Source organism: Eutrema salsugineum, unplaced genomic scaffold (genome assembly GCF_000478725.1).
Source record: "Eutrema salsugineum unplaced genomic scaffold, Eutsalg1_0 scaffold_16, whole genome shotgun sequence".
NCBI classification, from domain to species: Eukaryota; Viridiplantae; Streptophyta; class Magnoliopsida; order Brassicales; family Brassicaceae; genus Eutrema; species Eutrema salsugineum.
This window is the reverse complement of record NW_006256858.1, coordinates 2443296-2462604: the sequence shown is the minus strand read 5'-3', so window position 1 is coordinate 2462604 and position 19309 is coordinate 2443296. Positions and strand designations below refer to the sequence as shown.

Sequence of the window (19309 nt, the reverse complement as noted above, 5' to 3'; positions counted from 1 at the left end):
TCTCTCATTTGTTATTAGTTTTTTTTTTTTTGTTAAAGGTTTTATAAGTTTTTGTATGCTACTTGAACTTTATTAATAAGTTTGCTTAAAATTTGTCATCCATGGGTTGCTGAAAATCCCTCAAAGATCTTAAAACTTCAACGTTCGATAGCCACCGGTTTGTTAATAATTATAATAACATATAAAACGGTCCATGACATATATATATATATTCATAGCTATGTTTCTAATGATATATATTTTTGTTTCTTACTCGCTTCTTCTACTAGCTATAACAAAATATTTATTAGTGAAGTGAAAAATGAGAGAGAATGGATTAAAAAAAAATAAGAAATTGCAATGATGTAATCTTGTGGTATTGCTATTCTTGTTTGAAAACAAAAACAAAATCATCTCTCTTGTTAATCTTAAGAGTTACTCTCTTTTTATTACTTGAATAAAGTTCATGATAGTTTGACAAATTACTCGTTTTAGTACTTCAACAGATTTCTCGGTAGCACCATAGAATAATCAATCAAACTTAAAAATAGAAAATGAATTTATAACAAAACAATTATACTTCGTAAATCGTAAGTTCGTATTCTTCTTCTTCTTTCTCTTACAGCTATAATTCGATTTCATCTCTAAAAACAATCTCTGGAAAATCTCCTCCGAGATAAATGGTTCCAATTTTGAATAATCTATATATGGAATATAGACACCATCGTCTCCAAAATCCACCAAACGAGAATCAGCCTAAATTATTTCCTTCTTGATTTTTCTCCAAATGCATCGTAAGGTTTCGAGCAGAGACGTCAATAGCCAGAGATTCACAAAACTTAAAAACGTAGAAACCGATCCAGATCCTGACATTTACGATATTACATACGTCGATGTTTCTCCCTCTGAAGGCTCCTCTTCTCCTTTATCCAAATCACCATGGTCCGTTCAAATCGACGCCGCCGACGTCGAACCACCACCGCCGCACTCGACGGGGAAATCATCGGCGACGTCGCGCCACACCGAGGAATCCAACAACTACTCTCCCAATATCCTCATGGGATCTCTCGTCCGTGAAGAAGGCCACATCTACTCCTTAGCTACATCAGGGGATTTACTCTACACCGGATCCGATTCCAAAAACATCAGAGTCTGGAAAAACCACATCGAATTCTCCAGCTTCAAATCCAACAGCGGACTCGTGAAGGCGATCGTCCTCGCCGGAGACAAAATCTTCACCGGACATCAAGACGGGAAGATCCGAGTCTGGAAAGTCACGGATTCCGCCGCTTTCCGCCGCGTCGGCACGATGCCGAATCTCCGAGATTACCTCAGGAACTCGATCGCGCCTTCCTCTTACTTCAATTTCACGCGGCGGAATCGAACCAGCACCAGCGCGCAAGGGTTCCGGCACCTGGACGCGATCTCGTGCCTCGCGTTGAGCGAGGACAAGAAGCTTTTGTACTCTGGATCTTGGGATAAAACGTTTAAAGTGTGGAGAGTCACGGATCTGAGATGTTTGGAATCGGTGAACGCTCACGAGGACGCTGTAAACGCCGTCGTTTCGGGTTTCGACGGTTTGGTTTTCACCGGGTCTGCAGACGGGACGGTGAAAGTGTGGAGGAGAGAGGATCAAGCCAAGGAGACGAAACATTTCTTCTCCGAGACGCTTTTGAAACAAGACTGCGCCGTTACGGCGATTGCGGTTGATCAAAACGCGGCGTTAGTTTACTGCGGGTCATCTGACGGAACCGTTAACTTTTGGGAACGAGATAACAGTATGAAAAACGGCGGCGTTTTGAAAGGGCATAAACTCGCCGTGCTCTGCCTCGTCGCGGCGGGGAATCTGCTGTTTAGCGGTTCGGCCGATCTCGGGATTCGCGTTTGGAGGAGGCCGGAACGCGGCGGAGCAGGAGGAGGAGGAGTGCACGTGTGTATCTCGGTTTTGACGGGACACGCAGGTCCGGTTAAGTGTTTGGCGGTGGAGAGAGATCAAGAATCGGCTTCCGGTGAGAGACGGTGGATTGTGTATAGTGGGAGTTTAGATAGATCGGTGAAGATGTGGCGTGTTTCGGAGAATTCGCCGCCGATGGAATACCGGTCGCCGGATCCGTCTGGCGGTCCGTCTAGATTAACGGCGGCTCCAAGTTTCTCGGGTCAAGGGAGAATTAGCTCCAGAAGATAGTTGCTTATGTAAATCCTACACCGAATTATTTCAAATGTTTATGTAATTAAATATATATGTAGTTCCGGTTCAACTTAACCGGAATTTTGAGTATATATTCATCAGTTTTGTTGGTATGTTGAGAATTTAACTGCTAGACAATCTAGTCACTTCAGATAGAGTATCACGTAAAAAATGTAGGCACATAAAACATTCACATTCTGAGTTTCAAATGTCACTGAAACCTCTCTTGATTGGAAAATAGGTGCTTGTATGTGTCATCGACATGACAATGAAATTAATTTTGCATGTAAATAGCATTTAGATATACTCGGTTTTATTGGTTCTGATGGTCGGATCTGGAGGCAATGAATTAAAAGTTTGATGGTCGAGGTTATAGTTAGCCCAATTATATAATAAGCCCAAACGACTGTTAGTATAATTTCATTCTTTTTAGGAGATTGGATTTTTCCCAAAAGGATAAGAAAAAATCAATTTGTGAAATAAAATAATTTCGAAGCATGATGTAAAGAGTTGAGACAACGAGTAGATACCAATACAACTATACAAGGCTATTTGATTTTCAAACTTTCTAAACCATAAACCACCACAATATTGTTGTCCTAACTTTCTCTGTTTTTGTAATAATAATTTTAAAAAATTGGAAACATGTTGACCATAACAAAAAATGCTTTTGTTTGTTAAACAACCCAGTTTCAAATTTAACACATAAGGTTGCTTCTCATAGCTTCTTTACCAATCAGAAGAGTTATCTATAAAAACTCTTCTTTGTCAAAGAACATAGAATCGATAGTTAGAAAACCATTTCATGACCATGAACAAAGCTAATTTCTTCGTCCCTTTTTTCATATTGTTCTTCTTTGGATCAAGATTTTCGAAAGTAGCTAGCGCAGGAGACCAAAATGCCTTAGCTGCATCATTTGTCTTCGGTGATTCGCTAGTGGACGCGGGAAATAACAATTACTTGCAAACGTTGTCTAGAGCCAACAGTCCTCCTAATGGCATCGATTTCAAACCATCCCGTGGAAATCCAACCGGCCGGTTTACCAATGGCCGCACCATAGCTGACATCGTTGGTAATTTGATGATAACGTTCCTCCAAAATATAATTGTTTTTTTTAATCTTTATAATGATGCTAATGTTCATTTCAATTTTATTTTGTTATCTCTACAGGAGAAAAGTTAGGACAACCAAACTATGCAGTTCCATATTTGGCACCAAATGCAAAAGGTGAAGCATTATTAAATGGTGTGAATTACGCATCTGGTGGTGGTGGAATTCTCAATTCTACTGGAAGTGTATTTGTAAGTCTTGCAGACGTATATAATGTGTCATATCAGTTTGGTTGGCAGGAAAAGTTAACGTTGAAAATTGTATCAACTATTTTTATAAATATGTATTAAGTTTTGATTTTCCACTTGGAATATCTGATTGAATGTGTACATAGATGTGCAAATAAACTGTTGTATATATCTTACGACTAAAAATTTTTGATTTTGTAGGTGAATCGGCTAGGAATGGATATACAAGTCGATTACTATAGCATTACAAGAAAGCAATTTGATCAGCTTTTGGGTGAAGATAAAGCTCGAGATTACATCAGGAAGAGATCCATCTTCTCTATAGTCATTGGCTCAAATGATTTTCTCAACAACTATCTAGTCCCTTTTGTTGCAGCTCAAGCAAGATTAACACAAACCCCTGAAACTTTTGTTGAGGACATGATAAACCATCTTCGTGATCAACTCAAGGTATACTATAAAGATTATAAAATAATTATTTTTAAAAAAAAGTCTTTGTGGATATTAATTAAGTTATTGTCTTGGGAATGAAATGTTAGAGATTATATGCAATGGACGCTCGTAAATTTGTGGTGGGGAATGTTGCTCCGATCGGGTGTATACCATACCAGAAATCGATCAATCAACTGAAGGATAAACAGTGTGTGGATTTAGCAAACAAATTGGCTCTTCTGTACAATGCTCGTCTCAAAAATCTCTTGTTGGTGGAATTGAAAGATAGTCTTAAAGACGCACACTTTGTGTATGCAAACGTCTACGATCTAGTCATGGACCTCATCGTCAACTACAAAGACTACGGTAAGACTATATATATTTATGGCCCATGGGCTTATAAACATCCAATGACCACTAAAGTGCTGTGTTAAAAAAAAAAAAAAAACAAGTAGTATTCTAGGATTTTCTATCAAATCTATATCATCTAATAATGTATTTTAGTAACAGTTAAAAAACAAATATAAATAACTATGGTAATCTGTATATCAGAATATTTCGAGGGGTGTTTATCTTGAATCTTAGTCTGGTTATTAGGTTCAATTTGGTTAAAAATGTTTTTCTATATAGCAAGCTTGATGAGTATAAGTTGAGTTATGAATTTACTTTGTGAGGAATCTGAGTTTGGTATTTATCATTTCGGTACAATTCAATGTGGTTTGTGGCTGATTTTATTTAATTATGAATATTGTTGTTATGAAATAGGGTTTAGGACGGCGAGTGAGGCGTGTTGTGGGACGGGAGGGAGACTGGCGGGGATATTGCCATGTGGACCAACGTCGAGCCTTTGTACGGACCGGTCAAAGCATGTGTTCTGGGACCCTTACCATCCTAGCGAAGCTGCCAATCTCCTCATTGCTGACAAATTACTCTACGGCGACTCCAAATTCGTTACTCCCTTTAATCTCCTCCACCTTCGTGACCTTTCTTAATCTTTTCTTTTCTCCTCCTCTTTTTTTTTTTTTGGTTTTTATTATTGAAAAAATTGTGATTTCTACACCGAGTTTGTGAGATTCTTTCTTTGTCTTTAATCCTTTTTGTTGCTGTTGTTATAAATAGTTATGTTACCGTTTAAAACGTATATTGTATATTAGTTGATGTTTTGCTGATTTTGAAATTTTAGATATTTGTGTATTTGGAGTTGAATCATATGGTTTAATATCATCTCTGTTCAAGTGCAACCAAATGTAGAGCCAATTGGTTCTTTGGTTTAGTGACTTTTATCATCAGTTTATAATTTGCAAAGACTTTTATTTCTTTGTCTTGGAATCTACAAGTGTCAGATTATATAACTATTACACTCTTCTAGAATCGTTAAAGAACTCTTTCTCCTCGAACTTTAGTCCCTCGCTCTTATCAAACTTCATGAATGAGAGTCTTTTATTTCTTGGATTAGTAATTGTTTAGCGCATACTAATATAGTTATGGCCTTAGACCAGAAATGTGACCTTGTTCCAATTTAATGGAAGAGTGAATCTAAATTGAGCACATACACACCCATAAAAAAAAAAAAAAAAAAAAACTCAGATATTAAAGTAAGAAAGGAACAAAGAAAACATTGAAAAGCGAAAGGGAATAATCAAGCATAATCAGTTGTATACTTGTTATATGTTTGGTAACTGAGTTACAGAAAAAAAAGGAAAAAAAGAAAGCATTGGACCGTTGGGCTAGAGCGATCGCAGATAAACACGGCGTGATCAAGGAAAAGACGAAAGTAACCCTCTTTGATGCATAGAAGAAGACAAAAAACACCCTCTGATCAAAGGTTTGAGAATATCGGAATCAGAAAACAGAGAGAGGATCAAGGAAGAAAAAGACAAGAAGAAGAGTGATGAAACAGAGGAGAGAGAGAGAGGTAAGGAATAAGGATTAGGTGTCAGTAGTTTTGATCTGAAAGGACCGGACCGGACCCGAATAACCGACAACGAAAGGACGGCTGCAAAAAACTAATAGGACACATCGTCCCATATGGCAACACACAAACCATGCCTCTCTCTCTCTCTCTCTCTCTCTCTTTCTAATTTTCATTGTTTTGGGGTGTGACAGCGACGAGAGGGAAGAGAGAGAAGTCGTAGGAATGGATGGTTGGTTCATGTGTGGGTCATATCATCTTCTCCGGCTGCGCGTGCTTATCCACCTCCTTCGACCCGACCCGACAGCTTCACTCTTGTCTCTTTGACCATTTTATTATTAGATTCTCTCTCTCTCTCTCTCTTACTTACCCGTTTTTTTTTGCTACTTATATATACGTATTTGTTAGTTTGTTGTAACTCATTTCCCTTTATATACATGTATGGACCAGACCAGTATGGAAACTTTAGTTCAAAGAAAACGTCGGATTTGTCATTTGTCTTAATCACGTTCTCGTTCTTGTAGGGTATTTTCTTGACGTTTTCTGCACAGTCGTTATTTTAAAAAATAAAATTTAAGGAGTCTGATAATAATAAGAGAATAACAAATAAAATAAGAGTGAACGAGAAATGCGGAGAGAGAGACAGAATGATGGGAAGTGTTGGGGACAAGGCGTGAAGACTTATAATTACACATTTCCTCTGATTGCGGACTCCTCTTCCCAAATCTGATTTCCTTCATCACTTGTAAAAAAAAAAACTTATTGGTATAGTAAAGTAGTAATTTGTGATTTTTTCTTTCCTGTTCTGTATAATTTACAGATAAAATTTGTGTGTTGTATACTAATTTATCCAGATAGATCTACTTTAGATCATATACTCACTTATCAAGTTATCATACTCATAACACGATGTTGTTAATAATTTTAAAGAGACACAATAAAAGAAAACTGAAAACGAGACACATTAAAATGAGACACTTTACCACAAAAATATAAACTACCACAAAAATATAAACTAATGAAGATGATGTTGATTCTTCTTCAAAACAAAAATCTTATTATCATTAATTATTATATATGTATATTATAGTTTCACATTTTCTCTAATAGTTCCACATTAATGACTTCAACAGTTTGAAGTTCGGCGCGGTGTTTTCTTAAAAGAAAAGGTTATGTTTGTTTCGTCCCATGTTTAACTTTGAATCAGATTATCTCCTATGTCTCTTTCTTGCAAATGTTCTGTCTTGATCTTTAGCAAAAAAAAAAAAAACAAGATTGGTCTCGATGTGGATTAGTTATCATTTTATCAAACTCCAATACAAATTGTTAGTCTTATATGGACTACGATAGATTCTGATACGGTTGATAAAATCATTATAATCATTTATAACGTGAATTTGATTAAGTAAGGAGTAGATCATTGTATAGACACATACTAATACACAAATCAAGAAAGCAATGTCCACCGCCATTAATTAGAAAGCCCGCAAAACTTTTCTGTATAAACTTTTGAATAAATAAGCGGCTGTCACCTGTCTATATACTTCGAATAAGATATCTAACAAAAAAAAAAACTGAAAAAGTGTTTTGAAAAAGAAAGAATAATCTCCAAATAAACAAACAGAAGGTTTTCGGTACACTACTATATTGTCTTTTCTTAGACAGCGAAGAATGAAACCAAAGATCATTTTTTTTTACTTTAATTTCAAAAGCTGCGTGTGATCCCACAAAGAACAATAATAAATTTATTTCGTCTCAACATAAAGTAATAGTATAATAAAGGGTTCCCTATAATAAATCCAATTATCCATTTTTCATGTTTAATTTAACGAAGACGATAGAAAAACGTGTCCCCTGTTTCCAACTTTCTGGAAGATGCATTCGATTACTTTTAAATCGCCGAAGAGTTACACTTACGATAAAAAAATACACATATTATTTTTATAGGCTTAAATAAAAAACCATACTATTGAATATTGGTGATATTTACGTATACGTACTATTTTTAAAAAATCCTCTATACATATATATCGTATTTAAGGATGATAATTATATTAAAATAGTATTTGAAGTTAGACAAGCAAGTACAATAATTGGTTTTTTATTATCTATCAAAATTTATTCATAAGGTTCGTAAAAGATTAGACTAAAATATGTATGAGTCATGAATCATGATGTTCTGACGATAATATAGGTAACCAAATTTATTAATCTTAGAAGTCTTTTTTTTTTTTGAGTAATCTTAGAAGATAATTGTAGAATTACTGGAACTGGCCGTACATTGATAAACTCAACAGTCTCCCTTCAGTGTTGCCTAGTGCCTACTGCGACCTACTCCTCTCTCTCTCTCTCTATGCATTATCTCCGTATCATTTTGTTGTTATTCAAATGTAATTGTTTTTCCACAAAAGATAAATTATGTAATTATTATTAGTTTTGACTGCTGTTCACTAATTTAAAACTTTAAACATAAAGGCAACCACATGACTAAATCTTTAACATTATTAGACAAGCAAGTACAATAATTGTTTTTTATTATTTATCAACAATGATTTATAAGGTTGGTAAAGATTAGAGTAGAATATGTATCATGATGTTTTCCCGATAATATAGGTAGCCAAAATTTAGTAATTTTAGAAGTTAAAACCACAACGGTGAATTATTATCTCCTCGCAGTTCTTGAAGAGAAGAAATTTCGTTTTATTTCATTTCATATACTTTCAAATATGTCAATTATGGTGCGACACACTACTCACATAAGTAACAGTGTTTCGAGTTTGGTAAATAGTCAAATATTGCGACGGCCGACGAACATATAAAAACTAGTATAAATTCATGACGGCATTTACGTGTAATTGTTTTTTGTTTTTCTTAAAACAATTTATAGATCTAGTTAAATGTTGTAACTCGAATATATATATATATATATATATAACTAAGGAGCAATTAAAAACAATCAGTTCCTCTCTAATACGATCATTCTATGTATAAAACCCCGCAATTATGTAGACTTAACTAGTTCTATGTATAAAACCCCGCAATTATGTAGACTTAATTATAATCAAAGATATGAGGATTTTGTTTGATATAAATATAATAGTGTTTTTATTCATTTTTCAAACTGGAAAACTTTGAAAGAAGAGCCACCTACGTATGAAGAGTAAAGAGAGCCGACTCATAGTGTTTTAGGGAGGAAACAGAGCCATCACTGTTCACAATAATCCATAGCCGACTCAACAATTCCAAAGAAAAATTAAAAAAAAAACCTTCATAAAAAGACAAATTTTAAAGACAAGAGAGAGAGACTCTGAGGAGAGAGAGAGAGCGTGGCCTCAAATCAACCCAACACCCTCTGTAAAAAAAAGCCTGACTTTCTTCTCCATCCCCATTTCTATCTGCGCATGTTTCCTCTCTCTCTCTCTCTCCTCCATAAAAAAGCAAACAAAGTCTCCAAATCTCACTCCCTCGTATCAAAAAGTTTCAACCTTTAACCCACACAACAACAACAACAAAAAAAAAAGCTTCAACCTTTCTTCATTCCCGCGTCTCCCTCCTTCTCAAAAAACCCCGACTTTTCTTCTTCCCCTCTCCGATTATGCCGACGTCTGACTCCGGCGAATCACGGCGGATACCGATGAGACCTCCCGGCGCAACAACAGGGATTCCACCGTCAACCGAGCAGCAAGAGCAACTCCCTTGTCCTCGCTGTGACTCATCCAACACCAAGTTCTGCTACTACAACAACTACAACTTCTCTCAGCCTCGTCACTTCTGCAAATCCTGTCGCCGTTACTGGACTCAAGGCGGCACTCTCCGCGACGTTCCTATCGGCGGTGGTTCTCGTAAAGGCGCGAAACGCTCCCGCACTTGCTCCTCCTCCACCGCCGCCTCCGCCGTTAACTCCGTCGTCTCCACCTCCACAGGAATCCGCAGCGTTCCGTTTCAGGCGACACCTGTTCTCTTCCCTCAGTCGTCAATCTCTAACGGCGTTAGCCACACCGTAACCGCTCCGCTTGAAAACGACGCAAAGGCGAGCGCTTTGTCTCTCTGCGGCAGTTTCACCTCTCTCTTGAACCAAAACGCCGCCGCAGCAACTACGCATGGATCCGGTTCGGTTATAGGACTCGGCGGGTTCGGAATCGGACTCGGGTCGGGTTTTGATGACGTCAGCTTTGGACTTGGAAGAGCGGTGTGGCCGTTTTCAACCGTGGGTGATGCTCCGACGACGAATGTAGGTGCAGGGAGTAACGGTGGTCATCACGCGGTTCCGATAACCGGCACGTGGCAGTTCGAGGGTTTAGAGAGCAGCAACGCCGGTGGATTCGCCTCCAGTGAGTACTTTGCGTGGCCGGAACTCTCCATCACAACACCAGGGAACTCACTCAAATGAAAAGACTTTTCGTAAAGCTTCCGTCTTTGTCAGAGGGTTTCAATTTCTTTCTCTGTTTCAGTCTCTATTGGCTGTTTTGTGATTTTGTCAATCTTTAGTGGTCTCTTTAGTGTGTCTGGTGTTTTTTAGAACTTGTGTACTGAAACTAGAAAAACAGAGAAAGTTTGTGTTTTTTCGGCTCAAAGATCTTTACTTTCTACTCTGTTATTAGAGCTTTGCACAAGTGATTTGAATTGAAATGAGGATACTTGTTTACAACTTTTAATCTGAACAGACAAGTCTTGTAAAGAATGGATCTTGTTCATTGGATGATGACTTACACAACATATTACTCTTTAACCTATTTAGTTCATCTTGAGCTTGATTTACTTCTGGGTTAGACTGGTCTCCAGAGGAGAAAACTTGTGTGCTATTGTTGTTCACTTCAATCCAGCTCAATCCTGGATCTTTAGTAGAAGCTAATCCCCTAATCTTTCTTCTCATCTCTGCAACATCCTCCCATCTCCCATACACTGCATAAAGATTCGATAGTAGAATGTGTGTTGATGTATCTTCTGGATCAAGTCTCAGGATCTGCTCAGCTGCGTATAGTCCCATCTGCAAATTTCTTGTGTTAACACAGGCGCTTAGCAGAGTTCTCCAGAGTTCTGCTTGATTGTTTTCCGGAAGACACTCCTCTATTAGTTCCAGTGCTTCGTCTAGTAACCCAGCTTTTGATACCAAACTCACCATGCAAGAGTAGTGCTTAAACCCTGCTTTGATGCCTTTTTCCTTCATTTGGTTCCACAGGAACTTACCTTGCCGTGTCGAGCCGCTGTGGCTGCAGGCTACTAATAAAGATAAGTATGTTACTGCATCAGGCGTAAGACCGTTTGCTAATATTTGTTCAAAGACATTCAGAGCCTCTTCTACCATTCCATGCTGACTATAAGCTCCTAGCATTGAGTTCCAACACTTCAAATCTGGATTTGAAACAAGTAAGAATATTGATTCTGCAGTGTCGTATCTGCCGTTTTTGCTGTACATGTCTACGAGGGCTCCACATACCGACATAACACTATCGAATCCTGTCTTCACGGAAAGAGAATGGAACACTTCACCTTGTCTTAGCATTGCAATGTCTGAACATGCTCCTAAGACACTGCTCAGGGAAAAACCATCAGTTCTATTTTTTTCTCTGTACATTTCAATGAAGAATTGGACCGCGCACTCGCTATTTCCCACTCTAGATTGCCCTACAATCATCTCAGTCCACAGAACAATATCCTTTTCTGTGATCGCACCAAATACCTTCTGAGCAGATTCAGCTTCCCCGTTCTTGAAGTACATGGACAAGAGTGTTGTTCCAACAAAAACACTCCTTTCATATCCTAACTTCATTACTTGTCCATGGAGAAGCTTTCCATGAATGAACCTTTCTGGTTCCGCTGTCGTAGATATAACAGCAGAGAAAGTATATTCATCTGGCCGACGTGTTGACCTCCTCTGTAACCTACAATACATAAGAATTGCCTCTTCTCCAAAGCCGTTTTCTGAGCACCCCGATATAATCGAGTTCCATGAAACCAAATTCGGGTTACGGATCCTCCCAAACACATAAAGTGCTTCTTTCATATCCCCACAACTGCAATACATGTCAAGAAGAGCATTTTCTACAGGAAGATCAGCTAAACTATCCGAGACTATTATCCGGGCATGAATCACCTTCCCAAGTGAATAACTTCCCAATTTACTACAAGCATTTAACACCATCGAATACGTGAACTGCGTTGGATCAACACCGGACATCAACATGCTTCTAAAGAGCATAAGCCCTTCTTCTATCTTATCATTTCTCAAGCTCCCAACTATCATTGCGTTCCAAGCCACGGCATCTCCATCATTCACACACTCAAAGATCCTCCTCGCAGAATCCAAGTCCCCGCAACTGGAATACATCCCCAAAACCGATGTCTGGACAACTACATTATCTGAAAATCCAAGCTTTATGACCTGCGAATGCAATGACGATCCCATCAAAACATCCTCAGCCACAGCACATACCTGCACTAAGCTTGTGAAAGTCGAGCTATTGGGCCTCAATGAATCAAATTCCATATGGGTTATGAGACTAAATGCACAACTTGCGTAATCCGGACTCCGAGAATACGCCGAATAAAGCGCATTGTAAGACACTACATTTCTCTGAGGCATTTTGTCGAACACGTTTCGCGCTTGTTCCAGGAAGCCGCACCTCGCGTACATGGAGATGAGATTGTTGTTCGCGTATGGAGATTCAGCCGTTCCGCCGCCGGTGAGGACGAGAGCGTGAAGCTGACGCGCCCGTTTCAGCGCGGTGATCGAAACGCATTTGCGTGTAAGCTCTACTACCGAAGAAGCTATTTTCGTTTAGTGGCGTAAACGCTAGAATGGCTTTCTTCAGGTTCAAAAACGGCGCGTTTTAAGAATACAATAGTCTCTTTTCATAAAGAAAACGACGCCGTTTTGTTCTGACCTCTTCTTATGATAGAAACACTGCGTTTTCGAACATCGCTTTAATAACAAAAACGGCGCTCCCGGCGAGAGAGAACAGTCTCGTCGGAGAAAATGGTTACCGGAGATAGAGCTTCTCGTCTTCATATCTCGATCGATCGTTGTGTCCGGAGCTACTTTGTAAGTGTTCGTGTTCTCCGTTTTTGTTGTGAATTAAAACGCAGCCGCTTAATCGTTCTCGGAAAAATGTAGGAAAGAGAAGTAGATTCTCCGACGAAGGAAACGGAGATAGATCTGCTTCTTTCTCTATCGCAGGTACATGTTTTGTTTGGGTCCTTTACTTTTTATGTCTTCGAAGCTCCGGTCTACTAATAGACGGCACTGAGTTTGATTTTACTCGGAAAAAATGGTATTCCAGGTGCTGAGAGAAGTTCAGTCTTGGACTACCGAAATTGGCCGTGATGTGTCGGCGGTGAGTTCCTTGGTTCGAGTAGTCACCAAATGTTGGTTTTTGCAGCTATTTGATTAGCTTCGTTCAACAGGAATCGGGGCTGCTGGCTGTTGATAATGAGGAGGAAACTGGTGCTGCTTCGTTTGGTCCAGAATCCAAAGAATATCTATACTTAGAAAGAATTGTGGCAGATCTTGTAAGTTCCTCGTTCTTGGTTCACAGAGAAACTTCTCTCTGCAATCTGCAAATGCAATCTGCAAATGGATAGGTTTTTATTTATAGTTCTCTAACGTATAGAAAAATTTGCGCCTTTCATAGTTTAGGTTGTCTATGATATGAATTTGTTTGAGAAAAGCAGCAAACGAATTCAGTGCTTAGCTTAATCTAGTATCTCTTGGTTTTCTCGCAGGTTGGTTTGTTATGTATGAAGAGTGTGCATGTTCAACATTTGGCTGGCAACATTCTCGTGGAAGTATCCGAGTCTCTGGTTGAATCTGTATGTTGCTTCTGCCTCACTCGAGATATTAGAATGTAGTATCTTCAAGATTTTATGCCAACTCATTTACTTTTCCAGGGAAGCCAATGGGATGAATTCATTCACTTGCTTTGTGACTGTTTGCGCTTAGCACTTATCTACAGTTGCCCAATTCATGCTGTGTCTTCTGCATCTGTATATGAGGGTTCGGATTTACATTACCTTGCCTCTGATGTTCTTAAAAGTGAGCTGGAAAAGGCTAACTGGGGCACGGTGTCTGATATCTTTCGAGTTCTTCGTAATATATTGAAGCGCTTGAGCCAAGAAGAAAACGAGGAACTTCTTGATGTATACTTGGAATCTGTCAACTCTACATTTGCGAAAATTCCTTGGTGCCGAGTGGACACTCATCTTTCTAGTAGGCATTGTCATAATGGAAGTCTAGGAAACATTGCAAACAGTGAGGGAGGAACTGCATTTCTTGGGAACTTTGTTCAGTTTCTCTGTTCCGTGGTTCAGCAGGTTGGCTTTGCAGAAGATTCTGATGCTTTTGGACCCACACATTTGATAGTCCAAAAAACCATCGAGCTTGTTCCGGATCTCCTCCGTTGGTGCCAACCAAAGTTAGAAAATCAAAGTGGCACTTCCATGTCAAGATACCTAGTGCACAAGTTGCTGGTACGTTATTTCGTCTGTTCATGAAATTACAAGTTTAGAGGACTGCTTTGCTTTGATTTCTCGATATATCTTTTATAGTGTGTATCCTAAGTTGCTCTCTCTCCCCTTTTGTAGGTTTTGATGATCAGACTTACTTATCAGTCCTCTATAAAATGTACCATTCTTCTTTCATGGCTGCAATATTTGCAACGCCATTTTCAAGGGTTTCTTGAAAACACCCTAACTAGGTTTAGATCCGTCCAAGATAATTGTTTGGAAGGCTCTCCGTTTTTTGTGACTTCGTCTGATTCGAAGGTCAATAAAACCCATTCCGATCATTTGCAAAGGCTTTCTGTGTTTTTGTTCCTGCGGTGCTCCTTCACTTTGCTTTATTCAAGTAGACATACCGACAAAGACTGTGAGTTTGAATGTAGAAAGAAAGGGATGGAAGCAATGTTTAAATGGATTGAACGACAGATTCCAGGCGATACATTTTCTGGTCACAGAACTTATACCAAAAAGAGCGTAGACTTTTCTACATCCTTTGTCCGGCTGTTCATGCATGAGGTTTTAGTGTATCCTTCTGTTATCTGCCATTTGTGTTTGTGGTTTACTTTTAACACCATACACTAAAGTTCTATTTAATTGTAGGATGACCTATTATTTAAAGTCCTCCTGCAATTTCTGTCTGTACCATTGGATGAAGAGCAACTGTAAGTACTAGTAGGGTAAAACACTGCCTTTTTGAGTTAACCAAATGCTGTGAGCTCTCTTATGAGCGTTTTGTTCCTTATAGGTTTATTTGGGAAGGACGTTTTCTTCAAGATGAGGAACAAGCTATACACTTCCGTTTATCAACCTTGTTTGATCCTGTAGTCCTCTTCTGTATATTTCTTTCAGAGGTAATTTTCATAAAACATTCACATAAGGGGGATCTGTTGAGCTATGCTCCATGAAAGCTTGGTTATTTGTTATCATTGTTGCAACTCTTAATGCTACGCACCCTGTTTTCTATTGTCAGCTGCATTATGATCATCAAGTCCTTCTTGATTACCTTATATCTAAAGACATCGGGGCTAGCTGTGCAGAGTACCTGCTAAAGTTAGTCTTTTTCTCCTAAATTATTTTTTATATCAACTGCTCCATCCCGAGTATCAATCCAGATTGTTAGCGTGTACTCTAGTCTTTGACTGCTTTCTCTAGTTAATACCTAATGCATATTCTAAACAAATTCATAATATAGGTTGGTTCCTATTTTAACATTCACTGTATTTTCCTGGTAGGTGCTTGCGCACAGTCTGTGACTCGTGGACCCTGTTTGTGGAATTCCCATTTGAAGGAAATATAAATTATTCATCTTCGAAGAGAAGGAAACTTCTGCTTGAGACTTCTGAGGTTGAAAAAACCCGGAAATTACATCCCCAGGCTTTTGAAAATGCCAAAGACTGTCTGCTTTCTTTACAGAATTCAGTTATGAAGCTACATCAGAAGAAACTATTTCCATACAACCCCGAAGCTCTTCTACGACGGTGAGTCTCTCATCTCTACAATAAACTCACCCTATGCATTTAATCACCTAAATACACTTTTTCTATTTTGAGGCAGTTTGTCAAGGTTTCAAGAGCTCTGTTTACTCCACGAGTAACTTATCTGGACCAAAGGTAAATCAATTGCATACTCGATATGGATAGATTAAAAATGACTCTACTATATGGAAATTCCATTACTCATTTTGTAATATGCATAATAATGTTTTGGCAAAAACTTAGGCTATTATTTATTTAGGAAATCCCTCGATTCTATACAATTCCTCAGGAGATTTCCATTTGTTGTCAAGAAAAATGTGATGGTCCTTCTTAGTTTGTGGGTTGGAGATTAATTAGGAAGTCAGGTTTAACAATTAAGTAACGAACCCTGTCTGTTAGCTGATAGAGAAGTCTTTTAACTTTTCAATTTGGTGCTCCTCAGCTGAGATTCTCTGAGACAGAAGGATTTGATGCCAACACAAAGAAGTCTCCTTTTCAGATGAAATGGAAACTAATTGGCTCACATGTAGAATTATCTGTTAAGTTCGAGAATCTCATGTCTAATCGAATTTTCATGGGTTCTGACACAAGTGAAGCTAACACGAGTTCTGTTTCTGCAGAGAGATCCTACACTCTGGACTGGTGCAGGAGCTAGAATTCAGAGAGCATTATATTCTTGCCTCCACAATCCAAATCTGAAAGGTATAAGATACTCTGGTCAAGCTAGTGTGAAACTGACTTAGTCAATTTAAGTAACGAATGTAATGTAGAATATTAAGAACCACAAAATAGTAAAGCTCTCTTATTCATATCATAAATATAATTGAAGCGTGAGAGATACACACTCGAGAGCTAGCGTAACTTTTGGACAAGTCTATACGCTGTTAATATTACATTTCAGTTGTATCTCGTTGCTATTTCCTGTAACAGTTGAGAAAGTTGTTGAGGCTTAGTGAGCATAGCCATGTGACCAGCTTCTTCAATCACCTTCACTTCGTTAGGCTCGTAGTTACTAATCATCCACTTCTGAATCTCCTCTGGAACCACATTGTCGCCTTCACAGACAATAAACACTCTCTTCCCAGATCCATAACTCTCCTTCGTCAGCAAATCTTCACCTTCCAGTTCCTTTGGGTATAACCAGCTCGGTTTCACCAACGCCATGGCTAATTCTAGATCCTGCAATCAGATATTCCACAACAGTGATCACCTGATCGCGGATTGTGGACGTAACCCAAATCTCTTGATGACATATGTAATCTGCTCATGATTTTAGCTGAAATGTAGACTAATATGCGAAAATAATAATTGTATAAAAAAAACGTCTTTTCTTTTTCTTACTCAAACTCATCAAAAATGGATGTAAAACTCACCTCTAACTGGCAATTACTATATGCCTTCTCCTTCAAGAAACTAGTACCGAACATAACTGAACTTGGCAGTTGTTCTGGTCCTTCCTCGAATGTAAACTGAGAATCCATGGCGAATCCTTCAGGTAATCTCTTAAAATACTGCAGACAAACAGAAAGTGACACGCAATTGTAAGATAAGATATAATATCAAGAATGGGTCCTATTCAAGATAAGAACTTTATGTTATTTTTTTTTCTTAAAATATGAGATATTTCTCCGGCGACCTCTTGAATGAGAACGGACGGAGGAGACTCATGGTGCGGCATATAAGCAGAGAGGAAGATTCCGACAGAGATTTTGGTCGGAAATCTTTCCATGGCGAGAGAGGTTCCAATGCCACCGTAGCTATGACCAACAAGAACCACCTTTTCTTGCTCAGGAAGAGACTCCATGAAACTCATCAAAGGCTCTAGATACTCCGAGACAGAACGAACCTCGTCGAGCCGCCTTGTGTCGATCCCGGACCCACCAAGTTCAACAGCTGTCACGCGGTGACCAACGGCCTTGAGCTTTGCCGCTAGTTTGAACCAGCACCATGCTCCATGACATGATCCGTGGACAAGCACGAAGTGGTGGTGGGGGTGTTGTTGCATGTGCTGTGTTTGCATTTGATATTTTGTTTGGTAAGTGATGTTATCTTTGTATATTCGTGTGCACATATATATAGCCATTCATCGTGAAACGGTTTTATTGCTGGTTTAACCGGTTGGACCGGTTCTAGTTGGGACTTAGTGTTTATATAGTTTAAGATTTCAACAAGGCAAAGAGTAATAAAAGGAAACAAAATTAGAAAAAAAACCCACTTTAAAGTGAAAGTATGACTCTTGGGCGGTTAAAGATAAGCACGTGGAATACACAAAATGCAAGGCATTGTGAAATGATAATGACAAATTTGAAACTGTTCAACCTTTTTTTGTATTTCTCTCTTAAAATATTGTCAATGTCAGATCTATTGTTAATAATGACATCAGTGGGCTATTAGAGAGTTTAAACCTTTTTTGTATTTCTCTCTTAAAATATTGTCAGTGTCAGATCTATTGTTAATAATGACATCAGTAGGCTATTAGAACATCTCCACTGGTGAGATATTTTTAGAGTATCTCATAAATTAATATTAATATTTTATGAATTTTTATTTTGAGATATCCATCATAAAATTTTATCTCTATTGGCAAATATTCATCAAAGTATCTCATTAATATAATATCATTATTTTAAATAAAATTTTATGTAGTAGTATAATTAATCTTTAAAAACTTATGTATATTATCTTAAATTAAAGAATTTACATCAATATAAAATTATTTACACCAATATTGTATTGGTTTTAATATCAGATTTTTCATTTTGAAATCTTATTTTTTTTCTAAAAATCTAAAATTATTGTATTAACTAAAATATTACTAATTTATACTACCTCTGTTTCATTATAGTTGATTTTCTGAATATTTACACACAGATTAAGAAATCTATAAATGCTTAATTATTTACTGTTTATTTTTGTTAATTAAGTTACTTTTACAACTGATTTTATTATTTTTATTATTATTTTTTCTTTTTTAACTGTGCATTAATGGAGTAAAGCAACATGCATTAATATTATTTATTCAATTTAAAGAAAAGACATGCATTAAATGTATGAAATCAAATATTATGAAACAAGAAAAAAAACCTAGAAAATCAACTATAATGAAACAGAGGGAGTATTATATTAATGTTAACTAATATCAATTAAAAATATTTTTAATATAAAAATTAATTTTATTCTTAATTGGAACTTGATAAATAGATAATTTAATTTTATGATTTATAAAAAAGAACTGCATATAAACTATTTCATTAATATTTAAAAATATTGAATATTTGATTTATCACAAAATGCATAAACCATTCAGAAAGTGACATATGTCATATGAGAGGGGTTCTCAAGGAGTTTTCAAAATTTGTCATATGAGAATTGATTCTCAACATTTTTTTTGTTCTCAAAACTATAGTTTATTATTTTTTGTTATTTTTTACAATAAGATACCCATTTAAATATCTTCAATGAGATGTTCTTACGCTTTTAAACTTTTCTGAGTCAAATTTGGTTGTTCAACTAAAAATAATTAGGTGA

The 19309-nt window shown here is 37.5% G+C and overlaps 6 protein-coding genes across 7 annotated transcripts; 4 read left to right on the top strand and 2 right to left on the bottom strand.

Annotated features, from left to right (window-relative positions):
* The first annotated feature begins 425 nt into the window (after positions 1-425).
* LOC18021352 (protein JINGUBANG) lies at positions 426-2164 on the top strand. The gene has a single exon (XM_006403971.2). It carries the CDS (start codon positions 767-769, stop codon positions 2162-2164), a length of 1398 nt encoding a protein of 465 aa, XP_006404034.1. The 5' UTR covers positions 426-766.
* Positions 2165-2972: 808 nt separating this feature from the next.
* Positions 2973-4890, top strand: LOC18021350 (GDSL esterase/lipase At3g50400). Its single transcript, XM_006403970.2, has 5 exons — positions 2973-3240; positions 3339-3469; positions 3668-3916; positions 4006-4264; positions 4664-4890. Exons 1-5 carry the CDS (start codon positions 2973-2975, stop codon positions 4888-4890), a joined length of 1134 nt encoding a protein of 377 aa, XP_006404033.2.
* Positions 4891-9313: 4423 nt separating this feature from the next.
* LOC18021351 (dof zinc finger protein DOF3.4) lies at positions 9314-10389 on the top strand. The gene has a single exon (XM_006403969.2). The coding sequence runs from the start codon at positions 9406-9408 to the stop codon at positions 10198-10200; it is 795 nt and encodes a 264-aa protein (XP_006404032.1). The 5' UTR covers positions 9314-9405; the 3' UTR covers positions 10201-10389.
* A 25-nt stretch (positions 10390-10414) lies between these two features.
* LOC18021349 (pentatricopeptide repeat-containing protein At3g50420) lies at positions 10415-12730 on the bottom strand. Its single transcript, XM_024157816.1, is given in 3 exon segments — positions 10415-12582; positions 12584-12616; positions 12716-12730. Coding segments are annotated over 3 exon segments (2169 nt in total). The 3' UTR covers positions 10415-10461.
* Positions 12729-17121, top strand: LOC18021348. 2 transcript variants are annotated; one of them, XM_024157971.1, is made up of 15 exons: positions 12729-12852; positions 12925-12987; positions 13091-13144; positions 13215-13319; positions 13533-13619; positions 13698-14276; positions 14391-14822; positions 14907-14968; positions 15052-15157; positions 15277-15356; positions 15539-15784; positions 15861-15916; positions 16224-16319; positions 16402-16483; positions 16712-17121. In XM_024157971.1, the coding sequence occupies exons 1-12, from the start codon at positions 12787-12789 to the stop codon at positions 15898-15900; spliced, it is 1920 nt and encodes a 639-aa protein (XP_024013739.1). In that variant the 5' UTR covers positions 12729-12786; the 3' UTR covers positions 15901-15916; positions 16224-16319; positions 16402-16483; positions 16712-17121. The 2 variants fall into 2 exon arrangements, with proteins under 2 accessions (XP_024013739.1, XP_006404031.1); XM_006403968.2 differs by lacking the exon at positions 16224-16319.
* On the bottom strand, positions 16490-17822 carry LOC18021347 (methylesterase 10). Its single transcript, XM_006403966.2, has 3 exons — positions 17418-17822; positions 17155-17292; positions 16490-16960 (listed from the first exon to the last, which is right to left on the bottom strand). Exons 1-3 carry the CDS (start codon positions 17799-17801, stop codon positions 16679-16681), a joined length of 804 nt encoding a protein of 267 aa, XP_006404029.2. The 5' UTR covers positions 17802-17822; the 3' UTR covers positions 16490-16678.
* Between the last annotated feature and the right edge of the window lie 1487 nt (positions 17823-19309).